Consider the following 25346-nt stretch of genomic DNA (forward strand, 5'->3'; position numbering starts at 1 on the left):
GCTGTCAAAAGAAGCTAAGTTTGGTCCGATCAGTCTGGCATTGTTACCGTTCCCAGTTTCCCACTTTCATAAATCACTCTCCTTTCCCAGGTGGATCTTCACTTCCTCAAGGTACTGACCGGGATTGCTACCCAAGGATCTATTTCCAAGGAGACCCAGAAGTCCTACTACGTCACCACCTTCAAACTGGAAGTCAGCACTAATGGAGAGGACTGGATGATCTATCGGCACGGCAAAAACCATAAGGTAAGGACCATGCAATACATTTGTGTTCATTATGTGTTTACAACTGACAAAGAAAATGTAACTACAAATGATACTACTTATCATTTGTAAACAACTTAAGGAAAGAAAATAAAAAAATATATAGAGATGTTATAATATACGTAGCTTATTTATATATGTATAAATCTCAATTTCGAAAAATTGACCCTTATGACTGGTTTGTGGTCCATGGTCATATATATATATATATATATATATATATATATATATATATATTTGGAAAACAAAATATTTTAAAATTATTGAGTTAGAAATGTGATAATTTGCAAAGAAATTAGAATTCACAAGTCGTCGTTCTGGGGGATACAAAATATTCTTTTTTTTTCTTTCTTTTTTCCTTTTTTTTAGCAATAATAAAAAAATACTTAGAAAAAAAAATTATTTATATATATATATATATATATATATATATATTAAATGTTGCATTTTAGAAACTTAATGTATTGTGAATCCAGCCAGGTCATACCTTTACTATACCTTTCCAAATCTATAATTAGTCCTTTGTTTACATTAAAAATGTGCGCTTAAATGGATTATTCTAATGAAATCAGAGGGTAGGTATTCAATTTTAGCACAAATCCATTGAATTTAATTTGCATAAGCTGCTGTAGGAAGCAGTTGAGCATCTGCAGGAAGAAGCAGCTCAAGTTCCAGATGAACTTCGCTGGTCTGAATAAAGAAAGTGACATGGGAACAGGTTGGGAGATGGTTATCTGGAGGTGGAGAACAATGAGGCCCTTTTTGCACCCTTATCTCGCTGGTCGTTCCTGATGCCTGTGAGCTACCTGCCGCAAACACACCTGCGTGACCGGTCACACCTGGACCAGCGTGGGATATGCTCATACGTGTTCGTACATTACCGGAATTCAGGGATTTGACCTATTCGAAGACTGTGTTTAAAATCATTTTCCCTTTCTAGATAAGTTGAGACTGATCCTATCAAGAGTAATATGAATTTAGTTTTGAGGAAGGCTATGAATTTTCAAAATTCAATCATAGAGCTTTGGACAACCCTTAGTAAAAAAAACAAAAAATTTAAGAAGGATATACAGCATTTGGGTTGTGAAGATTACTGCGGCAAAGTCAAATTATGATGAGGACACAACTCAGCAATCCAGACAGAAACGCTTTTGTTTGGCTAGCATTAGCACGGCTAGTAATTAAAGCATCAATCAACCGCCATTGCTTCACTGCCCAATGACATCCTCATCTCTATTTGTTTTGACGCTGTCCGTCGCTTAAAAGATCGTCTTTCTCATTTCGTGACAACTAATCCCACTGTAACCATGCTGGCCACAGTTTAATCAGCCTCGGAAGATGCTTATGTATTTTAACTACGTTACGCCGAGGGACAACGTGTAATAAAAGCACTAGGATTAACCTTTTGCTCGTATTTTAGTGGATATGCTTTTGATTAAAAGATTAGTCTCCTGTTTGGGAATAAATCGCACATGAAAGTAATATTGACCATTGCAAATATATCATGAATATTTGATACCACATCCATACACATACATACAGTCACGAAATGGTAAAAAGGTCCCACAAGTGTGAAAAATTGCAACATACCCCGGTTCTTATTGAAATTCCTATTAATCCCTCGTGGACAGCGAGTAATAAATCTGTCACACGCCCACTTGATACATGATGAATATAGCATATAAAGCATTTAGCCTTTGTGTTTGCTGCCCTTGACAAAAAAGTGACGATTGGGAGAGTTAAAAGGGACGGGAGGAGAGACACAAAGATGCAAGAAAATGGAAAATAAGAAAGACAAAAAGAAATTGGAATTAAGTGGGGTGTTTTGTCATTTCTTTCCCCAATTGAGAGAAAGCTCACTGGAGGGGAGCAGGTATTGTTGAGTAGTGAACACTTCAGTGTTCGTTCGCTGTCTCTCTCTCACACACATTGTCTGTTTTCCTTCTCTTCAAGACGTTGCTTAAGGCTGGTGAGCCACCAACCGGAACCAGCTTCGACTGACAACATCTTCATCTAGAGATGAGTGAGGGAAAACAGGTGGACAAAGAAAAGAAAAAAAAAAGATTTGATTTGAGGAAAGACAGCTGAAAAGCATGAATTTATGAATTCATCTCGATGATTTCCCATTTTGGTTTTTCCTGATTAGTGCTGGTTTAGCTGGATTTCTAGTATATTCTGGTCTAGCTGGTTGATCCAGTAAAGAAATCAGTTGAGGGAAAACAAAGGCTATTGGACATTTTTATTTAATTATTCAGTTTGTACCGCATTATTTGATATTCAATTTATCATTATTTCTATTTATTGAAAAAAAATTTTTTTTTTAATTTACTTGATTATGTGGACTGGAGAGGGCTTAAAGTAGTACACAAGCATATTATTTATTAATTTATTTATTTAGATGATTTTTTTCATAGATTTAATTTATTTAACAATACATATATTATTAGTTATATGAAGACATTTTTTATATGTGTATTTAAATGATTAGGCACTCCATGTAAATAATATAGGTTAAAGGCACTGAACAAAAAAGAAATAGAAAGTTAATATACATGAATGTTAATAAACAGTATTATAGGTTTTAATTTATTTTCTTATTTTAATTAATTAATTATTTTTTGCATGTCATAATAATTCTAATGTATATTTGACACTTACTCTGTAAGTGTAACTTTTGTTCTCATTCAGATATCTAGTCTTTAAAAGAAGAGCCATGGTTTAACCAGAGTTGGGAATTTTATAGAAAAAGACTCGTTTACTGTTTTCTCAACTTAGCTTCTTTTGCTAGACATGATCTTTCACGACTTTCATCAATACTTAAACACCTCAAGACCTTTTGTCCCTTAGCAGTCTGCATAGGATGTCTGTTCTGACCGACCCAGGGGTGGAGACGGACCCACGAAGGGTTTCACCTCCTAGTGTTGGAGGGACCGTGGAAAGGGTCTTTATAATTTCATGATCTGTCACTCGTAGACACACAACATGGCAGGTTTAATTATTTAGTTACCCTAGCTAGTGCTCTACTTCAGCTGGATGGGCGGGACCATCCCGTCATGGGTCGCCCCGCCACCAACTCTCTTGTTGTCAGGCAGATTTTGGTCTTGTTTACAACACCGAATAACTTAAAGATTAAACAGCTTATAGATCTATAGGTTGGTTAAAAATTTGGTCATTTCAATATGAAGCACGTCTTTAAGCTTTTCAAAAGATTTAGCACTCATCTTTTAGTGCATCAAATTGCACAACCTTTTCACAGCAAAAATACAACAACTTACTCTAGAAATAAAGTTTTGAGCCATTGCTAAAGGCCAGTTCTAAAGCAATTATCTGCCATTAGCAAGTAAGAAAAATAGTCTTCGATTGATTGTACAGGAAAAGGTCATTATTCAAGTTGACTTGGTCAGACGTCACTTTTGGCTCAGACCTCTTTATAATCTTAATTAACCTTTGAACTGTGTAACTAGACTTATTGACAGGGGTCAAAGATCGCAGTTGAAATACTGATGGAATCTTTGATCTCTGCAGGTAAAGAAAACCTGAATGCATTAACTATAAGCAATTCGACCTCTGACCTTCCTTGACTGCTCTTAAACTGTACCATATTTCTTTTCCTTGTGTTTGATCTACACCTAATTCTTTTGTGTTTAATAGTCTTTAGATGCCATTTGATGTGAAAAGAACAAGGCTTGTAAGAATGGAAATACAGTTCATTATGCCAATCTTTTTTTAGCTTAGATCATTTTTAATTTTTACAACCCATTTCTTTTGGTTTTATTTTATTGGCAAGGAAAATGTGTGCACCTGCATTGTTTTAATAAGAGAAAGATACCTAACTACATAAAAATAAGTGCTTCATTCTTGAAAAATAACATTTTACACAAATGTACATACTAATGGTTTTATGGATGATTTTCAAATAAATTTGTTATGTCAGTTAATGTAAGAATGTTTTTCAGCGTAATTGAAATAAACTGCAGAAGAATTAAGTTTTTGTATAAATTTGCTCTATTTTTTTTTTACAAATTATATACACAGAAATTACACATATAATGTAAAAAATATGATTTTATTCATGCTCATGCAGATGTGTTATGTAAATGTAATTATTTGTTTACAAACCGTTACCAATTAAATTTGAAATGCAAACGTTACAAATAATTAACAAAAATTTGGTAAAACATTATTTGATATGATTTTCAAATGCAATTAATTTACTTTACTTTTTAAATTTATTTCTGAAATTAGTTTCTAAAAGTTGTAAGTAAAACTACATTTTGTATAAAAATATATATAAAATATAAAAATCAATTGAAAATACTATTTTAGTCTTTTTACCACAAAATTTGTTTCAGCGTGGTTACACAGAAATGAATGAGTTGCACTGAATGGACTCTACTTCCATCCCGCTCAGCCTCGGGTTCATTCCTGTCAAATTAAATATGCCATTTACTCTGACTGTGAGCCAGTCCTTCTTTCTCATATTTTTCCAATTCATCTGGTATTTCTGATACCCCCCATGGTTTTTCAGTCTTGTTGATTGGTCTATGTTATCATCTCTCAGACCCTGTTCTCCTCCTATCCATCTCTTTCGTTTAACCTCTGTCTACTCTTCCATCGTTATCCGTGAACTCTGCGGAGCAGCCGCGATGTTTTGCCACAGAGCTGGACGGCTGACTGCGTCCTATAGCAGCGTCTGGAAAGGGGTCATCCGTCTAGTCAACTGTCTGTCTGTCTGGCTTCAGCAGCCACAACACATTCGAGATCAGCATTTTAAAAAAAGGGTTTGAGAAAACCTTCCCCCTCCTCTCCACCCTTCCGTCACTGCATCATTGAAGCATTATGAGTGTGGTCCTTTGTGAGTGTGCCGAACTCCCCTACTGGGAATACACACACACACACACACACATACATACTCGCACAGAGTTGATAGAGCATTTGTAGCCTTGAGCGTATAGCACAGAAAAGGGATTCTTCCATATGGATTGCTCTGCCCAGAGCCCGTAACTCTCATTGGGAAGTAACTTGTGGCCACTGGATGGAGAAGATGAGGCGAACAATGGGGATGAATGAGGTTTAGGCCTTGAGGATAAAAGGAATGGGGGAAAATTTAACGGTGGTGAAAACGAACTCAATAGACTCTTTGTTTGTCTTCGTCTAATCCACTACTTTTTCTAGTGCCACTTGACTTAATCAGTCGTTTCACTGCCTCACTGGTGTTGGTCATAGTCGCAGCTTTGTAAGTAAGCCAGGATACTTGTGTGTCTGTGTGTGTGTGTGTGTGTGTGTGTGTGTGTGTGTTCACTTTTGAAAGCCTTTACAGCCCATCTTGGGCTCTGTTACACTTGATCTCAGGTGAGGAATGTTTTCGGTTGGCTAAGACACATCCAGCGTTCAACCTCTCACATGGATGGAAGAACGTGGATGTGTGTGTGTGCGCAAGGTCGTGTGTTTTCAACCGTTTTAACAGTCATTAGATACAATCTCATGTGTATTTGTTTTTAAGCTCTATGTATACATCAATGCACCAGTAAGTGGCAACCAACTGTCTCCCTTTATAAATGAGCCGTTAAATCATTTACAGCAAATCATTCACGAACAGAGCACATTTGTGTCATTGAATCATTTATTCAACCAATTCAAAGTGACTTTTCTTTAATTGCGCTCATGCAATTATAGTTCAAATGTCTGTTGTTTGTTCAGCAACAAAACAAGGATTCTTTATGAGTGAGCTATTAAATTTTTTACTAAACCTTTTGTTTAAAACAGTCATTAATTCGTGAAGAAAACAGGTGCCTGGTCCCCTTTTCAAGTCACTAGCTTCATGAATCCAGATAGTTTTATGAAGTCATTGAGTCATTCAACCAATTCTTTCTGGAAGACTGATTCATTCAGGACTCAATCAAGTGCCGAGACTGGGTCTTTGAAGAATTTTCTCATCCAATTAATTCAAAAGAACCTAATAGTGACTGAGTCATTAAAATATTGAATAATTCACTGACCCAGTTAGTTCAAAAACATTCAGGAAACAAACATGAATTGAGTCAAGTGACTGTATTGCAATATTGTGTCAAAAATGCAAGTTACTCAATATTAAGTTCTTGCTTACTGGACTATACTTGTGACAGTTGTGCAGTTACTTTCATTAGCTTTAAATGTTTACTTCTTTAAATGTACATCTAATGCACATCTTCGAGCTTACTAACTGCATGTCTTGTGTTTTCCTCATTTTGAGGGTACGTTGGTTTACATTTCAGTTATCTCTCAACCATTTGTCTCTTCATGGGAACTTCCTCTCTTATCTTTAGAGATTTTTCACTGGTGTTCAGTTTAATCTACCCCTTATCACGCTTTACAGAGAAACTGTATGATCTCTTGTGGTTCTGAGTTATGTGGATCAGAGGGTTTTATCGCAGCAGTTTATAATGTTCCCACCTTTAATTTGTAACATGTTTTAAGGGATGTATTTGGGAAAAAAGATAACAGCAAAGAGAAAATTACATTTACTGAAGTAGGGTGACTCTAAGACATTGCTAGGGTGTTCTAATTGCTGGATATGGCTTGGAACAAAAACATAAATCTAAATAGGGGAAGAAACACTTTCTAGTGTGGAAAAGTCCACTCCTTTAAAAACAAAAAAATCAGTGAATAGATTTCTTGATGCTTCACAGCAAGTGTGTAATCAGTGCTGTTTTCTCTCTTTTGCAGATTTTCCATGCCAACACTGACCCATCTGAGGTGGTTTTGAATCGTATTCCTCAGCCCGTTCTGGCCCGGTTTGTTCGTATTCGACCACAGGTTTGGAATAACGGCATTGCACTACGCTTTGAGCTTTATGGCTGCCAAATTACAGGTGAGTGTTTATAGTTGCATGGTGTATCTTTATGTAACTCTTGTCTGTTTAAAAAAAGAATACCTGAAAATGTTCCCCTCTGTTGAAGATCTCAAATCTATGTTTGTGCAGTTTTTATGTATTTATTTATTCATTTTTGGAACCCTTTTTTTGGAGCTTTAGACAAAATCATTTTTAAAAAATAACTATATGGAACTCATATTCAAGGCAGAAAAAACACATCAGTTTTATTCAGAGAACTGTATTAAGTATACTGTGAGACACTTTGGATAACAGTGTCTGCTACATGACCATTTCATCATTTGAAGGCTGAAGTAAGTGTGTACTTCTCTCTCATTCTCTTTTCTCTCAGATGCTCCTTGTTCGGAGCTCCAGGGAATGCTGTCCGGACTCCTCCCTGATTCCCAGATCTCAGCCTCCTCGGTGAGAGACCTTCACTGGGTTCCTGGAGCAGCACGTCTGGTGGCAAGCAGATCAGGTTGGTTTCCTGGCCCTGCACAGCCTTTAGCTGGAGAAGAATGGCTCCAAGTGGACCTCGGGACACCCAAGACAGTGCGAGGAGTGATAACCCAAGGAGCACGGAGCGGGGAAGGAGGAACCAGCTCAGAGAACCGGGCTTTCGTTCGGAAGTACCGTCTAGCACACAGCCTGAATGGGAAAGACTGGAACTTTGTAATGGATAGCAAGACTAGCATGCCCAAGGTATTTAATTTGCCCAGAGAATAATATAAACATATGCAGAATGTTTATTTTATAAACATACACTACCATTCAAAGGTTTGGGGTAAACTGTTTAAATAATTTTAAATAATACTTTTATTCAGCAAGGATGCATTAAATTGCTCAAAAGTGACAGTAAAGACATTCATAATGTCACTAAATATTTCTATTTCAAATAAATACTGCTGTTTTGAACTTTCTCTTCATCTAATAATTGTGAAAAGTATCACCGATTCTATAAAATGATTAAGTAGCACAACTGTTTTCAACATTGATGATAATAAGAAACGTTTCTTGAGCAGCAAATCAGCACATTAGAATGATTTCTGAAGGATCGTGTGATACTGTAGACTGGAGTTATGAAGCTGAAAATTCAGCTGTGCTACCACAGGAAAGCAGCTATTTGAAATTGTAATAATATTTCACAATATAGCTCTTTTTTGCTATGTTTTTCATTAAATAAGTGCATCATTGGTGAGCTTAAGAGACTTATTTCCAACAATTACCAACCCCAAAGTTTTGAATGATAGCCTAAAGGACAATTCACACCGCACAGGCAAACGCCAACAAACTAGTCTGTTGGAGTTTGTTGGATCAGTGTGTTACCCCTGTTGGCGTTGGTTGGGGTTTGTTTTCACCCGGCTGAACATGCTTATAGATATAGAGTTGGTCGGTGTCTGTTGGTGCAGTGTGAACATGAGAGTTATTTTTCATAAGATTCTAAATCCAAAAGCCACCTTGAGCCAACTTGTTTGTTGTCGTTTGTCTGTGCGGTGTGAATTGGCCTTAAGTGGTTTGTTACATCTTAATAAACATCTTCACCAATATGGTTGACATTCCGGTTTGTTGCTACAAGTCAATGATTAAGATGGTCTACAAGGTCAAAAACCAAGTCCATTAGATGGAAATCCAATCGATCAACCATCTAGACCAGCTTGGATCCAAAAAAAATATATACATTTTCGAAGACATTTGGAGCTCAATTGAATTGTCAGAGTTCCCAACTAAACATGCTATTCTAATTATTTTACTAGCAGGTTAACAACACCTGTGACACCTGTGATACCTGTTCAGATGCTTACATTCAGTGTGTGTGTGTAAAACGTCTTTTCTTTCTGTAGCTTTTTGAGGGGAACACACACTATGACACCCCAGAGCTGAGGCGTTTTGAGGAACTGGCAGCACAGTTTATCCGCATCTATCCAGAGCGCTGGTCTCCGGCAGGGATCGGAATGAGAATGGAAGTCCTGGGCTGTAACCTGCCAGGTAGGACACGGCTCTCAAATACACCACTATCGTGAAATCATGAGCTAAATTACTTGGTGATGATTGGGCAGTTCCAGTTGTAGGGTGAAATTTATTCTCTGTCTCTACAACTGACACCGAGCAGCTGCCCAGAAGTGCACTGTCAGCTGAAAGCTATTGCAGCTTGTACGATGTTTTATTTATTTATTTATTGTTTTTCATTTTTGGTGGAGAGAAGTAAAAGAAAATGGATAGAGGCTGGATGAATTTTGTAAGGCTTTAGTTTGACGTCTCAGTTGGGTGTGTGTGATCTCTTCTGAAAACTTATGAGGAAACAGTCCTGGGATCTGTTTCTCAGGAGAAAAAATATAAATGCTGACCATTTAATCACGTTACTTTCTAGAAGCTACTAATGAGAAATTAAAGACATTTTTGTTTCATGTCGGAGCAACTGCATATTTATTATTATAATCAAGTATGATTGTTTGTCTCAATCTGACCAGATTTACTAGAGCATCAACCTGGATGAATACATTCCCATGTCTACAATATAAACATGAAAGCCACACTTACACACTCACGCAGCACTACTATAATCAGATGGCTACCCTCTGTGCCAATTATCCTCTCTGTTGTATAATTGATCATAGAGCTGCTGGAGGTACATCTGATTGAGTGTGTGTATATGCAAATGTACAGTATGCTCCACTTTTAGGTGCGAAAACCAAATGCTCAAAATTCTAGAGACCTTCAACATGCATATATATATATATTTAAATATATATATATGTATAGTTCTACACACCTTCATATATGTGACCCTGGACCACAAAACCAGTCATAAAGGTAATTTTGTTTTTTAAATTGAGATCTATGCATAATCTGAAAGCTGAATAAATAAGCTTTCCATTGATGTATGGTTTGTTGGGATATGCCAATATTTGGCTTTTGAAATCTGGAATCTGAGGGTGCAAAAAAATCAAAATACTGAGAAAATCACCTTTAAAGTTGTCCAAATTAAGTCCTTAGCAATGCATATTACTAATCAAAAATAAAGTTTTTATATATTTACGGTAGGAAATTTAAAAAATATCTTCATGGAACAGGATCTTTACTTAATATCTTAATGATTTTTGGCATAAAAGAAAAATCGATAATTTTGACCCATACAATGTATTTTTGGCTATAGTTACAAATATACCTCAGCGACTTAAGACTGGATTGTGCTCCAGGGTCACATATATATTTATTTATTTTATTTATTTGTATAGACCATAGTAAGGATAGATCTCATATTGAATTGATGCAAATGGAAATTTTTACTCTAAAACTGATTTTTGTAAATAAAATATATATATATTGGTTTAATTAAATGAAATTTAATAGCATTTCCTGAGTGGATATTGTTTGAAGGTAAATCCTTTTCCACATTTATTTTTCCAGTGTAGATTGTGAGGTATGGAAATCCATTCAGTTCAGGTCTAATTTTTTATAAGAAAGGTGAATAAATGAATATAGAAATGCCATTTTTGGTGAACTATCCCTTTAAGAAGCACAACCTCTTTCACTTCCATTCTTTTGTTTTAACGTTCTTGCTTTCTTGTCAGTTTCTTTCTCTCTTTCCCACCATTTGTTTTCAGGGAGTGTGTAAATGTTTTTCTTTTGGTCCTGTTCTTCTCACTTCTCCTCCTCTTTCTGTTTCTCATCAGAGACCGCATTACACTTTTCCCCATGTTCTCTCTCCCACACACACAAACTCATATGTTATACATGTTCTTCCCACGGAACAGCTGTTGTTGTGAATGCAAACATATACCTGCCCACACTGTGTTACTTAGTATGTGCTTGGTTTAATCTCCCAGTGACTTCTAGTGTTCTGTGTGGTTGCTTGATTCTTCAAAAAATGTAATTTAATTCTTGTGTCAAAATAGTATCTGATAATTAATCAATCTTTTTGTATTTTATCTCAGCCATGTCGTCATATGAGTATATTTTCAGTTCCTCTGGTTTTATATGCTTTGGTCATCATGAAGCAATCAAATGTATATAATATATAGTACATTGCATGAATCTGAGGTAAATTAATCTTATGGGGCCCCAACGGCAGCTATTTGTTTTCCCAGGATGCACTATTGCTCGCTGCCACCTTGCCAAGCTGTGATTGGCAGGCTGAAATATGCAGGAAAGCTTTATGCATAATTGAGGCTCTGTTATTTATTTATTTATTTATAAATATCTATTTTTTATTATTGATTTATTATTTTTTGCTGAATCAGGGTCTTTGGAGAACGATGTGACAGCTTTCCTGTAGAAAGGGTGAGAATATGATGAAAGCAGAAATGACAGGACAAGAGTAGAGCGAGAGAGAAGAGAATGATGGGATATGAGCTGAGAAAGGGGGAGCAGAATTGAATGGATGGAAGACAGATTACAGCTATCAATAATATGCTTTCATTTCTTTGCCTTACTTCCCATTACTTCCAGCGCACTCAGACATGCACACACACACACACACACACACACACTGGAGGCAATGATCTTCCCGCTAGTCTTAATCACATTAAGGCAACTGCAGCCTGAGGTTAGGTGTACAGTTACACGTATGCTTTAAAGAGACGGATAACATACACAGACATTTTGAAAATGCAATAATCTTCACTCTAGGAAATGACTATAAAAATAGGGCTCAATGTACTGTTAATATGAAGGATTTTTCTGTATTGATTTTTCACAGGTGTTTTATCCATATTTTGAATTACACATTGCACCGTGTTGTGTTGAGTTAAACAAAATCACTGTAATTTAGAGGATGATGTCCTGGCAGAAAATTACAAGCACTTGTTTTTTTTTTACTGTGTTTAAAAAAGTTATTAAAATTTGAATGATTGAAATTTGAGAATATGTTAAAGGCTACTAAATTTAAAAGTTAATTCATGCAATGAATTTGCTATTATATATACACACACATATACACAAGCACACACACAAAAAGAAAATTCAGTCATATCATTTAAAAAATATGAAAAAAAAGTCTGTACAATAGTGTTGTTATCGTTAATTTATGAAGAATATTGAAAATAATTTTTGGTAATCAAAATAAATTAATAGATGGAAATCTTAAACTTAATATATGTGTGTGTATATAATAATATATACAAACTAAACAAATTTATATAACAAATAAATTAATTAAATAATAAAGCTAAATAGAAATATTTTAAAAAGACAAAAACTACAAAATTACAAAAAAATCACTTAAGCTTAAAATTAAAATTGGGAAAAATAACAAAAAGCTACTTCGGATTATTAATACATACTATAATAGTATATAATATATATTTATATAATAGTAGGCTATATAAATAATACAAAAAACAACACTGCCATGCTCATGATGAGACTTTTGCAGTGAAATCTACATGCAAAGCTGTCGTTGACTTAGAAGGATGCATAATTATGCTTCCTACCTTTTAGAACAGCCTTGTAGTGTGACGGTAGAAGTACAGCGGTTTGTGACAGCGTTCCCTATATTTGTCTTGTCTGTTGTGCTGACACAACTGTCACATCTCTGAAAGGTCAGAATCATTACACCGTGACACACAGCAACCTTTAAACACTGACAGAGCATCTTCAAGGCGTGCAGAGTGTTTGCACACGTGTGTACACGGGCATGAGTGTAGTCCCACACAGGTGATGATATTTATCCGTCATCCCTGCACTAATTGAATCAGAAAACAAAGAAAAACAAATGGACAGAGACTGCAGGTGCGGAGGCATATGAAAGAATGACCGAGGGAAAGAGGATGGCGTAGAGACAGAGGCAGTTAGCGATAGGGCAGAGGAAGTGGTATTAGCTGGCTAATTGCTTCAGAAAAGGCCATGGCATTACAGTGACAAATATCACCAGCTGTGGCTCACCTTTTATGAATTCAAAATATTAATGTATGCACCGATTCGCTTCCTTTGCAGAAACTACTGTGAGTGACCGTTCGGTTTGTGTGCTAGATGTACTTTTTTTTTACACTTAAAGGATTGAAGGTCCTGTGTATTAGTATGCATGTATGTATATATGTGTTGTTTTCCTTCAACACCCCATGGCTTGTCTGGGATTTCTCCCTAAAGCAACGCCATCCATCAGTCTGATGTCATCATTTAAGACAGATGCAAAAACCTGCAGCCTATACGGGGACAAAATTATAGTTTTGCACATACTGTGCACATAGTTTATGTTCACCTCTGCGCTGGCATAAATTCAGAGATTGGAGCTTTATGATTTAATTTATGAGTATCTGACTCATGGCTGGCTGCATAATTAAAATGAAAGGGAATCTCATTTGAAATGGAAAGAAAAAGAGATTTGTTTGAATGGAAATGCATTCTGGTCTGGGTTAAGATAAGATTGTTAATTATGTGTTTCCTCTGCAGAAACCTCCACACCAGCTGTAGAGACATCAAAACCAACTCAAGCCTCCGCTGTAGAAATCAGCACAACACAGAAACCCAGTCCAGGTTGGTTTAGATTTAAGCACAGAATGAATGCATTTTTTTTTTTTTACAATAAACAATTCAAGCATGAATACATTTCACAAACACAATAAACCTCCAGAAATTTGCCACATTTGGGTTGTTGTTGCATGCATATGTGAAATGGAATCTAATCAGTCTACCAATAATGCACAAATGTATTTTCACAAGGGAAACTTTGCTTAAGTGAAGTGCTTGTGTACATTTCAGAACAACATAAATATGTGTATGTGACCTGTAAGCACTTTATACCACTTTTTTTTTTCAATAAATATCCATATCCCTTTAACATAAGTTATACTACCAACATTTTCCACGGCTTCTTTGGCAGAGTTTTTGTTATATTTTATATTTTTGCACATTGATGCAGCTGAAGTCAAAAGTTTAGTTTAAAGTGCCGTTAGCATCCAACCGCCAGGGTTGATGAATATTAATGTGAATGAATTGATGTAATCTATCTGTCAGTTACCAGCGCTGCCCTGCCGTCTCACAAAGGACTGTGTGATTTTGAGCAAGGATTGTGTGGTTGGACCCTTGACCCGGATTCTGACCTCAGCTGGGCGCTACACAGCTCCAGCAAAAGCACCGCCTTGGGTCAGAGTCAAGATCTCTCCATGGGTTCAAACAGTGAGTATTACACACACACACACACACATTCACATGCATACAGAGGTTGTCATGCCTGTAGGCTCTAGTCTGTGTTCATGCTTGGAAACACAAAGCAATCTTAAAAAAACAATCTTCAACACAAATGTCATATATTATATTATGTTGTGTGATTTTTTTTTTCAGCTTAACGCATTACAAAAATTAATGCAGCATTCTTTTTTTTTTCTGGCATCATTTGGCTATTAGACTTTTTAGTAGGCTAGTAAATATGTAATATTAATTAAATAGTGCTCATAAATGGCTGTTGAGATAGTATTCTCAAATGAAATGCCTAAATGACTAAAACTGCAATTCATTGACTGGCCGCTAGAGGCTGGCCGCAAAAGGGAGTCAATCCTATAGTGAAGTGAAGTGAAGTAAAGTGAAGTGAAGTGACATACGGCCAAGTATGGTGACCCATACTTGGAATTCGTGCTCTGCATTTAACCCATCCAACGTGCACACACACAGCAGTGAACACACACCCGGAGCAGTGGGTATAGACTATATTACCTATACAGAGCAGTATAGGTAATATAGACTCCCCATGTTAAAATGCTTTAAAAACTTTACAGCAGAAAAAACATGTTTACAGCCTGGTTCAAAAAATTATTTTGGTCTATATAGCTAATTTTGCCCTTCGTGACAACTGTGAGGGGGGGTCCATTTTTTTATAACTCATCCGTTTAAATTATATTGAGCCTTAAAATTCTGCATAATTAAGGGCGTGGACATTTGAGTGACAGGTGGATTGCGCTCTGCTCCAGAGTGTGAAACTCTCTAGAGTATGAAACTTAGAAAACTAGCTTTAAAGATTGTTATGTGTACAGAAAAAATTATTATAGGTAGGACACTGGAAATCTGGCAATTGTAATTAGATGTAAATGGTTACCTCCACCACTACATTACATTACATTATAAAAGAACACAAACAGTTCAACAGTTACTCATGTGATCCTGGACCACAAAACCAGTCGTAAGGGTCAATTTTTCAAAACTGAGGTTTATACATCATCTGAGATCTGAATAAATAAGCGTTCCATCGATGTATGGTTTGTTAGGATAGGGCAATATTTGGCCGAGATACAACTATTTGAAAATCTGGAATCTGAGGGTGCAAAAAAAAAACAAATCCAAATTTTCTCAAAATCGCTTTTAAAGTTGTCCAAATGAAATTCTTAGCAATGCATATTACTAATCAAAAATTCAGTTTTGAAATATTTACAGTAGGAAATTTACAAAATATTTTCATGGAATACGATCTTTACTTAATGTCCTAATGATTTTTGGCATAAAAGAAAAATCTATAATTTTGACCCATACAGTGTATTATTGGCAAATATACCCCAGCGACTTAAGACTGGTTTTGTGGTCCAGGGTCACATTTTATACAAAAAGACATAATATAATATAATATTAAAATATTATAAATGTCTAATAAATATATTTAATAATTATATTTACATAAATTATAATTACTTAATAGATCCCTTTTTTGTTTATTTGGTTAAATATATTATATAGCATTGTTATTTAATTATAGCATTATTTTTAAGGCAATATTCAATCAGCTTTACCACAAAAGATCATGTTGGCAAAGTGTGGGGATTGAACATCTTGACTTGCATAAAACCAGTACTGACCAGCATAAACCAGCCGGGACCCACATAGAAACCGATGCCAGTGTAAACTCAGCAGTGTATCTTGTGCCCTGTTTTTCATGTAATGTGACTTAATTCTGACTTCGAATCAGTTTCCCATAATCATTTTAACACCTCACCCAGAGGAGAGGCACCTTGACTGTTTCCAGAACAGCCTTTTCGTTTTCTAACTTCAGTACGTGTTCTCGTAAACTCCCGTGACCTCATTCCCTCTGTACACGGCGGTCTGCTTTCCACATGTCAGCCACTGGCATGAGATCTAGAAGAGGAAAACAGGATGAATGCTCGGCATGCTTTCTCTCCTCCATTCTCCCTCCCGAACACTGTCACGCTCCCTCTGTTTCTATCCCATGACACATCGCAATTAGAAGCACCAGGAACAAAGCATGCATGGCAGGGAAGACAGAAATAATCTTGGAATGCCGAAACAATCGTTGTTTGATTGAATGCTGGGAATCCGTGGGCTGCAGATTACTACATATTTGTCAATATGAAAGCAAGATTTATGTTCCTAGTACACCTTTGCGGTGAATGACTGTGAAAGAAAGAAATGATGTAATGCAATTGCTTTTAACATTGCTTCAGCCTCCCTTGTAGTTTTCGAGTTTGGCTTAATTCCACATTTTTAATTATTTTCTTCATTAATATTTAGTTTTATTCTGGAATTCATTAGACTATGAAAGTAAAATAGGTTACCATTTCACATTGCCTTTAATGAAGCAATATGCCACTTTAGGGCATGTGTTGCAGTTATTTCACCACATTTAAGAGTCAAGTGCTGACATGTATTATAAATGTTATTATAAATAAACTTTTATAAAAAGGCAGCAACAGCAATATGATTGGGATGGTATTGTTTAATAAATAATTACATCAATTATTAACAATAAATGCAATAAATAATTCTTTGGCATAGTACTATAACTGTAGGCTGTCTAAGTTTGCCAAACATTAATATAGAATTCAGTTGATGTGAGGTCACTTCTACTGGTTTGCATATTTTGGCTGTTTTACAGTAGTTTCAAATGTGGCTCATTCTGTCAGATTTTAGAGTTTTTTTCATTAGTTTGCATTCATGTTGTATAGATTTGGTATTTCCGGCATTTTTTAATTATACACTACCTAAAAGTTTGGGGTCGGTAAAATTTTTCAAATGTTTTTGAAGTCTCTTACGCTCAGCAAGGCTGCATTTATTTGATCAAAATACATAAAAAACTGTTATATTGTGAAATATAATTTATGTATATGTATAATTTATGTAGAAATGTCATTTATTGTCACATGATCCTTTAGAAATTTAATTTGCTGATCAATAATTTATTATTATTATTATTATTATCCATATTATAAACAGCAGTGCTGTGTAATATTTTTTGTGAACAAAATAACAACATTTATTTGATAAATCTTTTTGTAACATTATTATTGTCTTTACTATCACCTTTAAACAATTAAATGCATCCTTGCTGAATAAAAGTATAACTTTTATTTAAAAAAAAAAAATTCTACTATCCCCAAACTTTTGAACAGTAGCGTACATCATATATCATGTAATTATATATGTGTTGTAGATGGTACTAAGCAATATTGTTTAATGTTTATTTTGTTCCAAAACCATTTAAAAGTGTAAGAGGCATTGCAATTTCCCAGGCCTCCTTTCTGGAAGTTCAAAAAAGCCCTTATTTCAGTCTTTTCCAGCTGCTGTGTGGCAAAGGGTTGAATCTGAGTATCTTTAATTGACTTCAGAGGCACAGATTCTTGTGGAAAACTGCATTTCCAACCATGTATTCCAGTCTTTCACCTGCCTTCCAGGCGGATTTTTGCATAGACTTCCATGTACTTAAAGCCTCTTTCAAGAGATCATTATTCGTTTCCCCTTATAAATATAGTACTTACGATCAAAAAGGGGATTTTTTTTCACATAAATGAAAGATATTCGCTCCCCACCCCTTCACATCTCCTCATATATGCATTCCCAGTGAAGTTAAGGGGATTGTTATCCTAAACCTATTTTAAATTCATTGCCTTGGAATATTTTAAATGCTCTCTCTGAAAGACTTAACAAGCCGTGCCGACAGCTGCAAGGTGTTATAGGCGCTTTCTGACAGTTCTCAAAATGTTTAAGACTCCAATAGGTCACATGTCTCCTCCTCGTCCAATCGGACGGCTCAGAGAGATGCCGGGCCGCTACGACATGAGCTTTTTTCGAGATCCTTTTGACCTTGAAACGTCTGGAAAGATTATTCACAAATATATAGAGAGATAAAAGAGAGCGCACCTGTCTCTCCGCTCTTTCTTCACTGTGGGGGTCGTGCCTTGCTCCCACTTAACGCTCTTTCACTCTCGGCTTAGCAAACAGACACCTGCCGTCACCTAAAGTGCCCACAGTAGAGCCTAGTGGGCCACCGTCGCTCACGAACGACACTAATACTAATGATGAAGTGCTTGACTTTTCCCACAATGACACACTTGACTTTTCCGTATAATCACACAGCATGGCGTATAGACGGGGCGGGACAAGAGAAACGTGTTGCTTGGAAACACAGTTTGGGCTGAGGAAGTGCTCACTGGCTGTTTGATAGGTCGGACCCGTGGTGACACAAACCAGACGGCTAAAATGTCATGTGCTGAATGGCACTTTTTGCCCAGCGGGGAATAAACAAGATTACATGCGACTAACCAAAAGGCTGCAACATTTTCATCTGTTGCTCTGTGTGATACGCTTTGCTGTGTTTCTTCTCTCAGGTTTGGGCAACTACCTATACATTGAGGCCAGTCCTGAGACGCAAGGCCAGAAAGCCCGGCTGTTCAGTCCCAGTGTGGATCCCGACACCGGACCTCTCTGCCTGATGTTCTCCTATCAGCTGGAAGATCAGGGAACCCTGAGGGTCCTGCTGCAGAACAAACACCAAGAGGAAACCCTGCTCTGGTCCCTCCGTGGAGACCAGGAGCCCATCTGGAAAGAAGGACGGACCATCATACCTCGATCTCCCAATGAATTTCAGGTAAACAGAGTAGACGAGATATACAGTAAAATGCGATTATATAAAAAATGTAATAGATGGTAAATAGTGTTGGTAAACCTTACAATATAATTTGCCTGGTTTTCATTATAGATTTGCACAAAACTTTTGTGATATTTTATCCTGAAGCTGGTTGCCTTAAACTTTGAAGTTTTGTCGACTTTTGATTTTTTACAGTATGTTGCTGTTGAAATTTTCTTCACCAGGCTTCTAGTAAACTAGTTTTTAGTCAACTGACATGTTCATCTAACTTTTCCCTTGAAGATCATGTCACTGGTCTGGTTTTCTTTCTTATTTTCTCTTTATTTGTTGTTGTTGTAAGCAAAATAACTTAAGTTGAGATCATAAGGAAAATATGTTTTAGTCTTGAGAAAGCAAAATAAACTGTAATAGTGGTGTTCAAAATGTGAGATTAATCTAGTCAATCGCATACATTTCATCCCAATTTCACAAGAAAAAGTCTATTTTGTGTATTTTTATCCAAAATTCTATTTGTCCATCATTGTAATAAAATACATAAATAATAATAATAATAATAATAATGACTTTTTATATCTATAAAACAGTACAAAATGTGAATCTAATGAGAATCATATTATAATGGAAGTTCAAACAACTAAAAAGTAAACTGAAAAAATGTAACACTACAAAAATGGTCTTCATTTTCTTTATGCATCATGTGGCTTAAAATGTGACAGAAATGTATTAGTTAAAGTCACTGTAAAGCACACAAGCGTGATATTTACTTGAATCTATTGACAGCCCAAATCTTTACTCATTTGAACCGTCATTAGTTGTTTATTTGACAGCCTGTCAGAAATCATGGTGAAATTTTACTATGTGCTCATATTTCATCACACAGGTGGTAATCGAAGGATATTTTGAGGGTACCAAAGGCCACATCTGGATCGATAACATCCACATGAGTGTGAGCACACCACTGGAGGAATGTACTCGTAAGTGTGCACGTTTCAGCTTTTCTTCCATCATTGGTTTTATTCTTTTGCTGTCATTCATAGCAACAATTTAAGCCAAAGCCTCTACCAGATGTTTCTCCCTGCCACACTCTTTCTGGTTTCCTGTGAAGTCCACCTTTATCTCTTCATTACAGACGGCACATATTCCAGTTCCACCATTTCACCATAATTCGTTGAGAATCTCACTCCATAAACCTCTCTATTTACTGTGATCAAACCGTAGCCATCACAGCCAGTATCTCAAAGAGCTTCTCAAAATAGAATTTATTAACATGAAAGGAGGATACACACAAAAAAATACTGCGGCTCGTTGTTTGCCATCAAATGCAAAATGTAGAATCAAATCTAGGCCACAAATGCCCCTGGGCCCCGATGCTAATCTATGTTTCATTATTTCCTTTGCGCTTCTCCTTCCATGTTTGTAAACAAAGATTTTTAACGGAATTAGCTGATAGCCTGAGCTTTTTGAGGATGGATCTCGCACAGAAGCTTTGTGGTTTATGGTCTTAAAGACATCAGAATGTGACCATGTGCTCGCCGCTGCTACGATTCCCAGTCCATAACTGGAAACCCTGATTTAGTCATTTTTGGCTCACAGCGTCGCCACTTGGCTCGCTCCGAGGCTACGGGACTTGGTGGTTAATTTCGAATCCAAAAATCGGAAGCCTCCTGAGCTCCTGTTCCACCGTGCGCCTGCTGTGATTCTTCCCAAAGCATGCTGGGAGAGTTCTTATCGACCCGTGCAGTTGGACTCGCAGTTCCTGCCAAAAAGAGATCCCCAAGCCACCGTCCCCCACGATAGTTTCTCGTCTTTTTCTAATTGTTTGCGTTTCAAGAATTCAAGCAATCTTCTCTGTTCCTCCATGTTCGCTTCCCCCCAAAAAAACCTTCACAACATGAAAACATCTTGAAAACATGCTTCTGTGCCAACAAACTGAGAATCAAATGTCTTATCTGAACACTGAATAAGGGTTCGGCACATATAATTTAGCTAAAGGAAAAAATGCTTTTAATAATAGCAAATGGAAACAGCACCTGGGTAAATCTCAAAACCTGTTAAGAACATGTCCAGGTCATTACTCATTCCAGAAAATCAAGGACTGTAAAGATTTTTTGCATTGTTACATTATTTTCATGACCATTAAGCACCTCATTGAATATTTACACTTTTAAAAATTCAAACAGAAGGACCATTTAAAATGATTCAGTGAAAGTAAAAGTGATACATACTGTGATACACACATTCCTGTATTAATTTGTCAAAAAAAAAAACTTGATTGTTTGATTACAAATATAGATACTTAATATCATGGTAGTATTTGTTCTTAGTAAATGTATATATTTATATATATATATAGGTTTTAATTGGAAAAAACAGGGTACTAATTTTTTTTGTATTATAATAAATTATTAATAATAAGGATAAATAATGGGAATAACAATCATAACAGATTATTATTATTATTAGTAGTAGTAGTAGTAATAATAATAGCCTTGTTCATATTTGAAAATAATGGAAATAATGATAATAAAGAACAATAATACAATTTCTAATAAATGAGAATAATGATTTAAAAAAACCCTCAAAATAAACTTTGAGACAATAATGAGAGTTTTTGGGTTAATTATCATGAAAATAATGCCACAATCCACAAAATCTCAGGTCCAGTTTTCTTCTGATTTGAGAGTTAAATATTTCACGAACCATCTTGATTTCCTTTGTGGTCTCTGATGTTGGTTATTCATAATTTTATGAAATTCAGTGCATGTTTTCTGAGTCATCAGCATCTGATACAGTAATGCATGGATGATCCCCACGGTTAACCTTACCATACAGATGAACATTTTGCTCTGTTTGTCTTTCTCTCTTTCTCTTCCTCGTCTAGAGCCTTTTGCCGCGTTCCCTCCAGACATGACCGGTGAGTTTAAACTCTTTGCCTCGGGTGTGAATGTTTGCACTTCCTGCTCTCTGCCCTGCTCAGCAGTTATTGTTTACAGCGATGATCTAGGGTTCGTTTTACTTCCTAGCATGCAGTATTTATGCAGTGATTTGAGGAGCCTGGGGTTGGGTCGGTTATTTGAGGTGACCAATCTGTTTTTGACGTATTTAAGGTCCCAGTTGGGAAAGATGCTCAAACATGGGCTGTCATGAGGCAGATCTGCCACAATTTGGCATTCAAGGAATAGTTCCTCAGAAATAACAGAAACTTCACCTTCATATCGCTTCAAAATTGTATGACTTTCTTTCTTGCATGAAAAATTCCAGTCATTATTCGCTGAACATGATGCCTTCTGTCGTAGCTCTCAAATATCATTGAGGTGTGTCAGTATTGTATTGTTTGATGTTGTTGACTATTCATAGCAGTCCAAACCAGATGGTTATCCTGTCAGTCTATTTTTGAGGCATCTTCTCCATTCAGCCATGCATTCCTATGGAAAACCTTGGAAATATTTTAAGGTTTAACCATTTGGTCAGACTTTAATTTGCGGACCAATTCTCACTTTTAACTATTAACTATGACTACTGCCTCAATAAACTCCTAATTTTCTACATATTAATTGTTAGACGTTAAGTTTAAGTAGGGTAAGATTAAGGGATCTAAAATACTGTCTAAAATATGAGGCATTAGTATGTGCTTTATAAGTACTAATAAACAGCCAATATGCTAGTAATATGCATGCTAATAAGAAACTAGTTAATAGTGACAACTGGTCCCTAAACTAAAATGTTACCAAGCATTTTTAGAGAAACTATATTCAAAGTCTATAGGATATCTGCTAAAGGGACTCCTATATGACTCATTGGATGGCAAATGATGCTAGGAATAGTTCATAGATTCATATGTAAATGCATGCCTGTTTTTATTTTATTGAAGACATTTGAACTCTAAAACGCACATTTTCATTTATGAATAGCTGATCATGCACTCTGCTGATCCTTGTGTCAAAAATGTATTTTAGACATAACATGGACAGCTATAAATTACTTCTTCATAGAACTATTGAAGAAAATCAGTCACCTGTATGCTTATAGCATGCATTCATTTCAAAATTGGTACCTGACAGAAAAATCCGTATCTGTAATTACAAACGACTAGAAAAGGCATGGGAATTCTGAGAAAGGTGTAGGATCCCACGAGAACAGAGTATTTGTCAGTGTGTATGGACACATAGACATGGACTGCAGTCCAACACTGGACACCGAAGCAGTGTGATGGTTTTTATATTTGGCACTCCATTTCTTTTTATTACAAAATTGTATTTTTTAAAAACTTGGATTCTTGCATTGGCAAGAATACCCAAACAAGCTACCGGCATATTAGCACCTCCACTTTCTTTTGTAAAATGAGTGTCAATAAAAGACACAGGAAGAGCCAAGTCGCTCTCCCTAATGAGTGGCTCAGTCATGCTCCGTGGCTGAATATAGCATAACAAGATGTCTGCCTGAGCCGGGTTCTGCTCAGATGGCAGCATTGCATCAGAGTCTCGTTGGAGTCCCTGGAGAACTGTTTTTTTTTTTTTTGGTATCATTCTTTTCTCGAATGTTCGCTTCTCACATGGTGCTTACTAATCTGTGAGATAGACAAAGCAGAGCTGACAAGAAGCTTGTTGTGTGATTGTAATATTTGTTACTATTTTGGTTGTTTTCGTCGAGATGTAGGGTTGTTTTTATTTTCAGTGTGTCAGAAATTACTCAAAGCTGTTTCAATTAAAAGTCAATATGCGGCGCTTCACGTTGGCTTTCAAGAGCAACTGAACTCACCAGTAGCTTTGTGGTGGGTGTGAAAATTCTTGGGAGTGTTACACTAGGTGGTTTAATGGTTGTAATTTAACTTACAAACTGAATGCATGCATATTCAGCCATAAATCTATAGTGACCTTTTTCCCCAAGATATTGCATCTGTAATTTAGTTCCCTATATTAAATTATCTTATTTACTTTTTAACATTATTTTATTATTTATTTATCTGTTTATTTATTTATTAACTTCAATGTTAATTTAACTTTTTACATTTATTTTTTTATTTTTTAGTTAGTTATTTGTGCATTGATATACGTTCTTATTCAGTTTACAATAATCAGTGATCATCAAAGTGGTCATTATAAATTTTCAAACTAAAACTAAACTAAAACTGAAAACATCAATGTGATTCCAAAGTTACAAGTTTATTGCACTTTTCAGCCACTAAATTGAATTACTGATAAAGAAAATTGAATATAAATGTCAGATTGATGGAAGTTACACATAAATGCATGTTGTAATAATTTAAAACATGGCGTGCTTGACAAAATTGAAGATTTGAAGATTATTCCACATTATCAGTCTTTCACACAGTCACATTGGGTCTTTCTCAATCTCAGTTGTGATCTATTTCTGATATAGTGGTGCATCACGATGTACTGACAATGTTCCCCAGCCTTATTACAAACTCCTGCAGTGATCAGTTATCTGTCAGCATTCTGCAAGAACCAGAAGACCAAACTGAGGGAGAACAGAATGCATGTGCCTCTGCTTGGCAAAACAGCCTCTTGTTTTGAATGCAGCCCCAATGTACCCCTAAGACATAACGGTTTGGAGAACTACCAGCACTTGTAGTCATGTATCCACCTGCCCTTTGAGTAGTCCTGGAGAGAGACTTGTCCCAAAATCCTGCATGCAAAAAAAAAATAAAAATCCAGTTCGATTTATAGTACGGCATTCCCACTCCCCAGGACTAGAGCAGGGCAGTCTTTATTTGCAACATGCTTGGAGTCTGACTCAGGTGCCTATTTGAAAGCACGTTACATAACAGCACTGCATTCACTCCCATTGTTTCACTGTACATGCCTCTATGCAAACCGAACATGGATCCCTCAACAACTATTCCTCTACTGGAAAGAGGTTATTTCATGGTAATTTCGAACAGTGAAACATGGAGCATGAAGCTTATGCCGAAACAATCAATACAGCATCTTTCATGGCATTAGTGTGTTTGCATTTGAACCTAGCAGTAGTGTGGCGTGTTTCACAGTTTGTATATCTCTCCACCAGGGGGAGCCCTACCTGGCAAGAGTGAGCCAACAATAGATACGCTGTCAGTACCACCCGTTTTGCCCAACTGGTATTACATAATGGCTGGTGGAGGAGCCATCTTGTTCCTGCTCATTGTCATTGTCATGGCCATTAGCTGTCGCCATCTTACGGCCAGGAGGAACCAACCCACAATGGCCTACTACGGCCCCCACAATGCACATTACCCGAACGGCGGCATGCACAGGGCTGGGGTGACGCCCAAGTTGACTGTATGGGTTGAGAAGGGCGATGGGAATTCCTACTGGTGAACACCTGGACTAAAGGTTTAGAGGTTTGTCTGCAAATGCTGACTTCGTGAAGGAAGTCCTTGACAAATGCAGATCTCAGACTGAAGAGTTGGAGGAGAACCTCAAAAAACGC

The 25346-nt window shown here is 36.4% G+C and overlaps 1 protein-coding gene across 1 annotated transcript in view; it reads left to right on the forward strand.

Moving 5' to 3' along the window:
• The window catches only part of nrp2a (neuropilin 2a), a 70231-nt gene that overhangs the window by 36891 nt on the left and 7994 nt on the right, over positions 1-25346 (forward strand). Inside the window, exons 7-15 of the mRNA XM_079421256.1 lie at positions 91-246; positions 6970-7114; positions 7467-7816; positions 8956-9100; positions 13505-13588; positions 14069-14230; positions 18658-18917; positions 19798-19891; positions 21799-21831. Of these exons, the coding sequence (XP_079277382.1) occupies positions 91-246; positions 6970-7114; positions 7467-7816; positions 8956-9100; positions 13505-13588; positions 14069-14230; positions 18658-18917; positions 19798-19891; positions 21799-21831 (1429 nt within the window). The remainder of the gene's footprint in view (positions 1-90; positions 247-6969; positions 7115-7466; positions 7817-8955; positions 9101-13504; positions 13589-14068; positions 14231-18657; positions 18918-19797; positions 19892-21798; positions 21832-25346) is intronic.

The sequence above is a fragment of the Barbus barbus genome, assembly GCF_936440315.1.
Source record: "Barbus barbus genome assembly, chromosome: 7".
NCBI classification, from domain to species: Eukaryota; Metazoa; Chordata; class Actinopteri; order Cypriniformes; family Cyprinidae; genus Barbus; species Barbus barbus.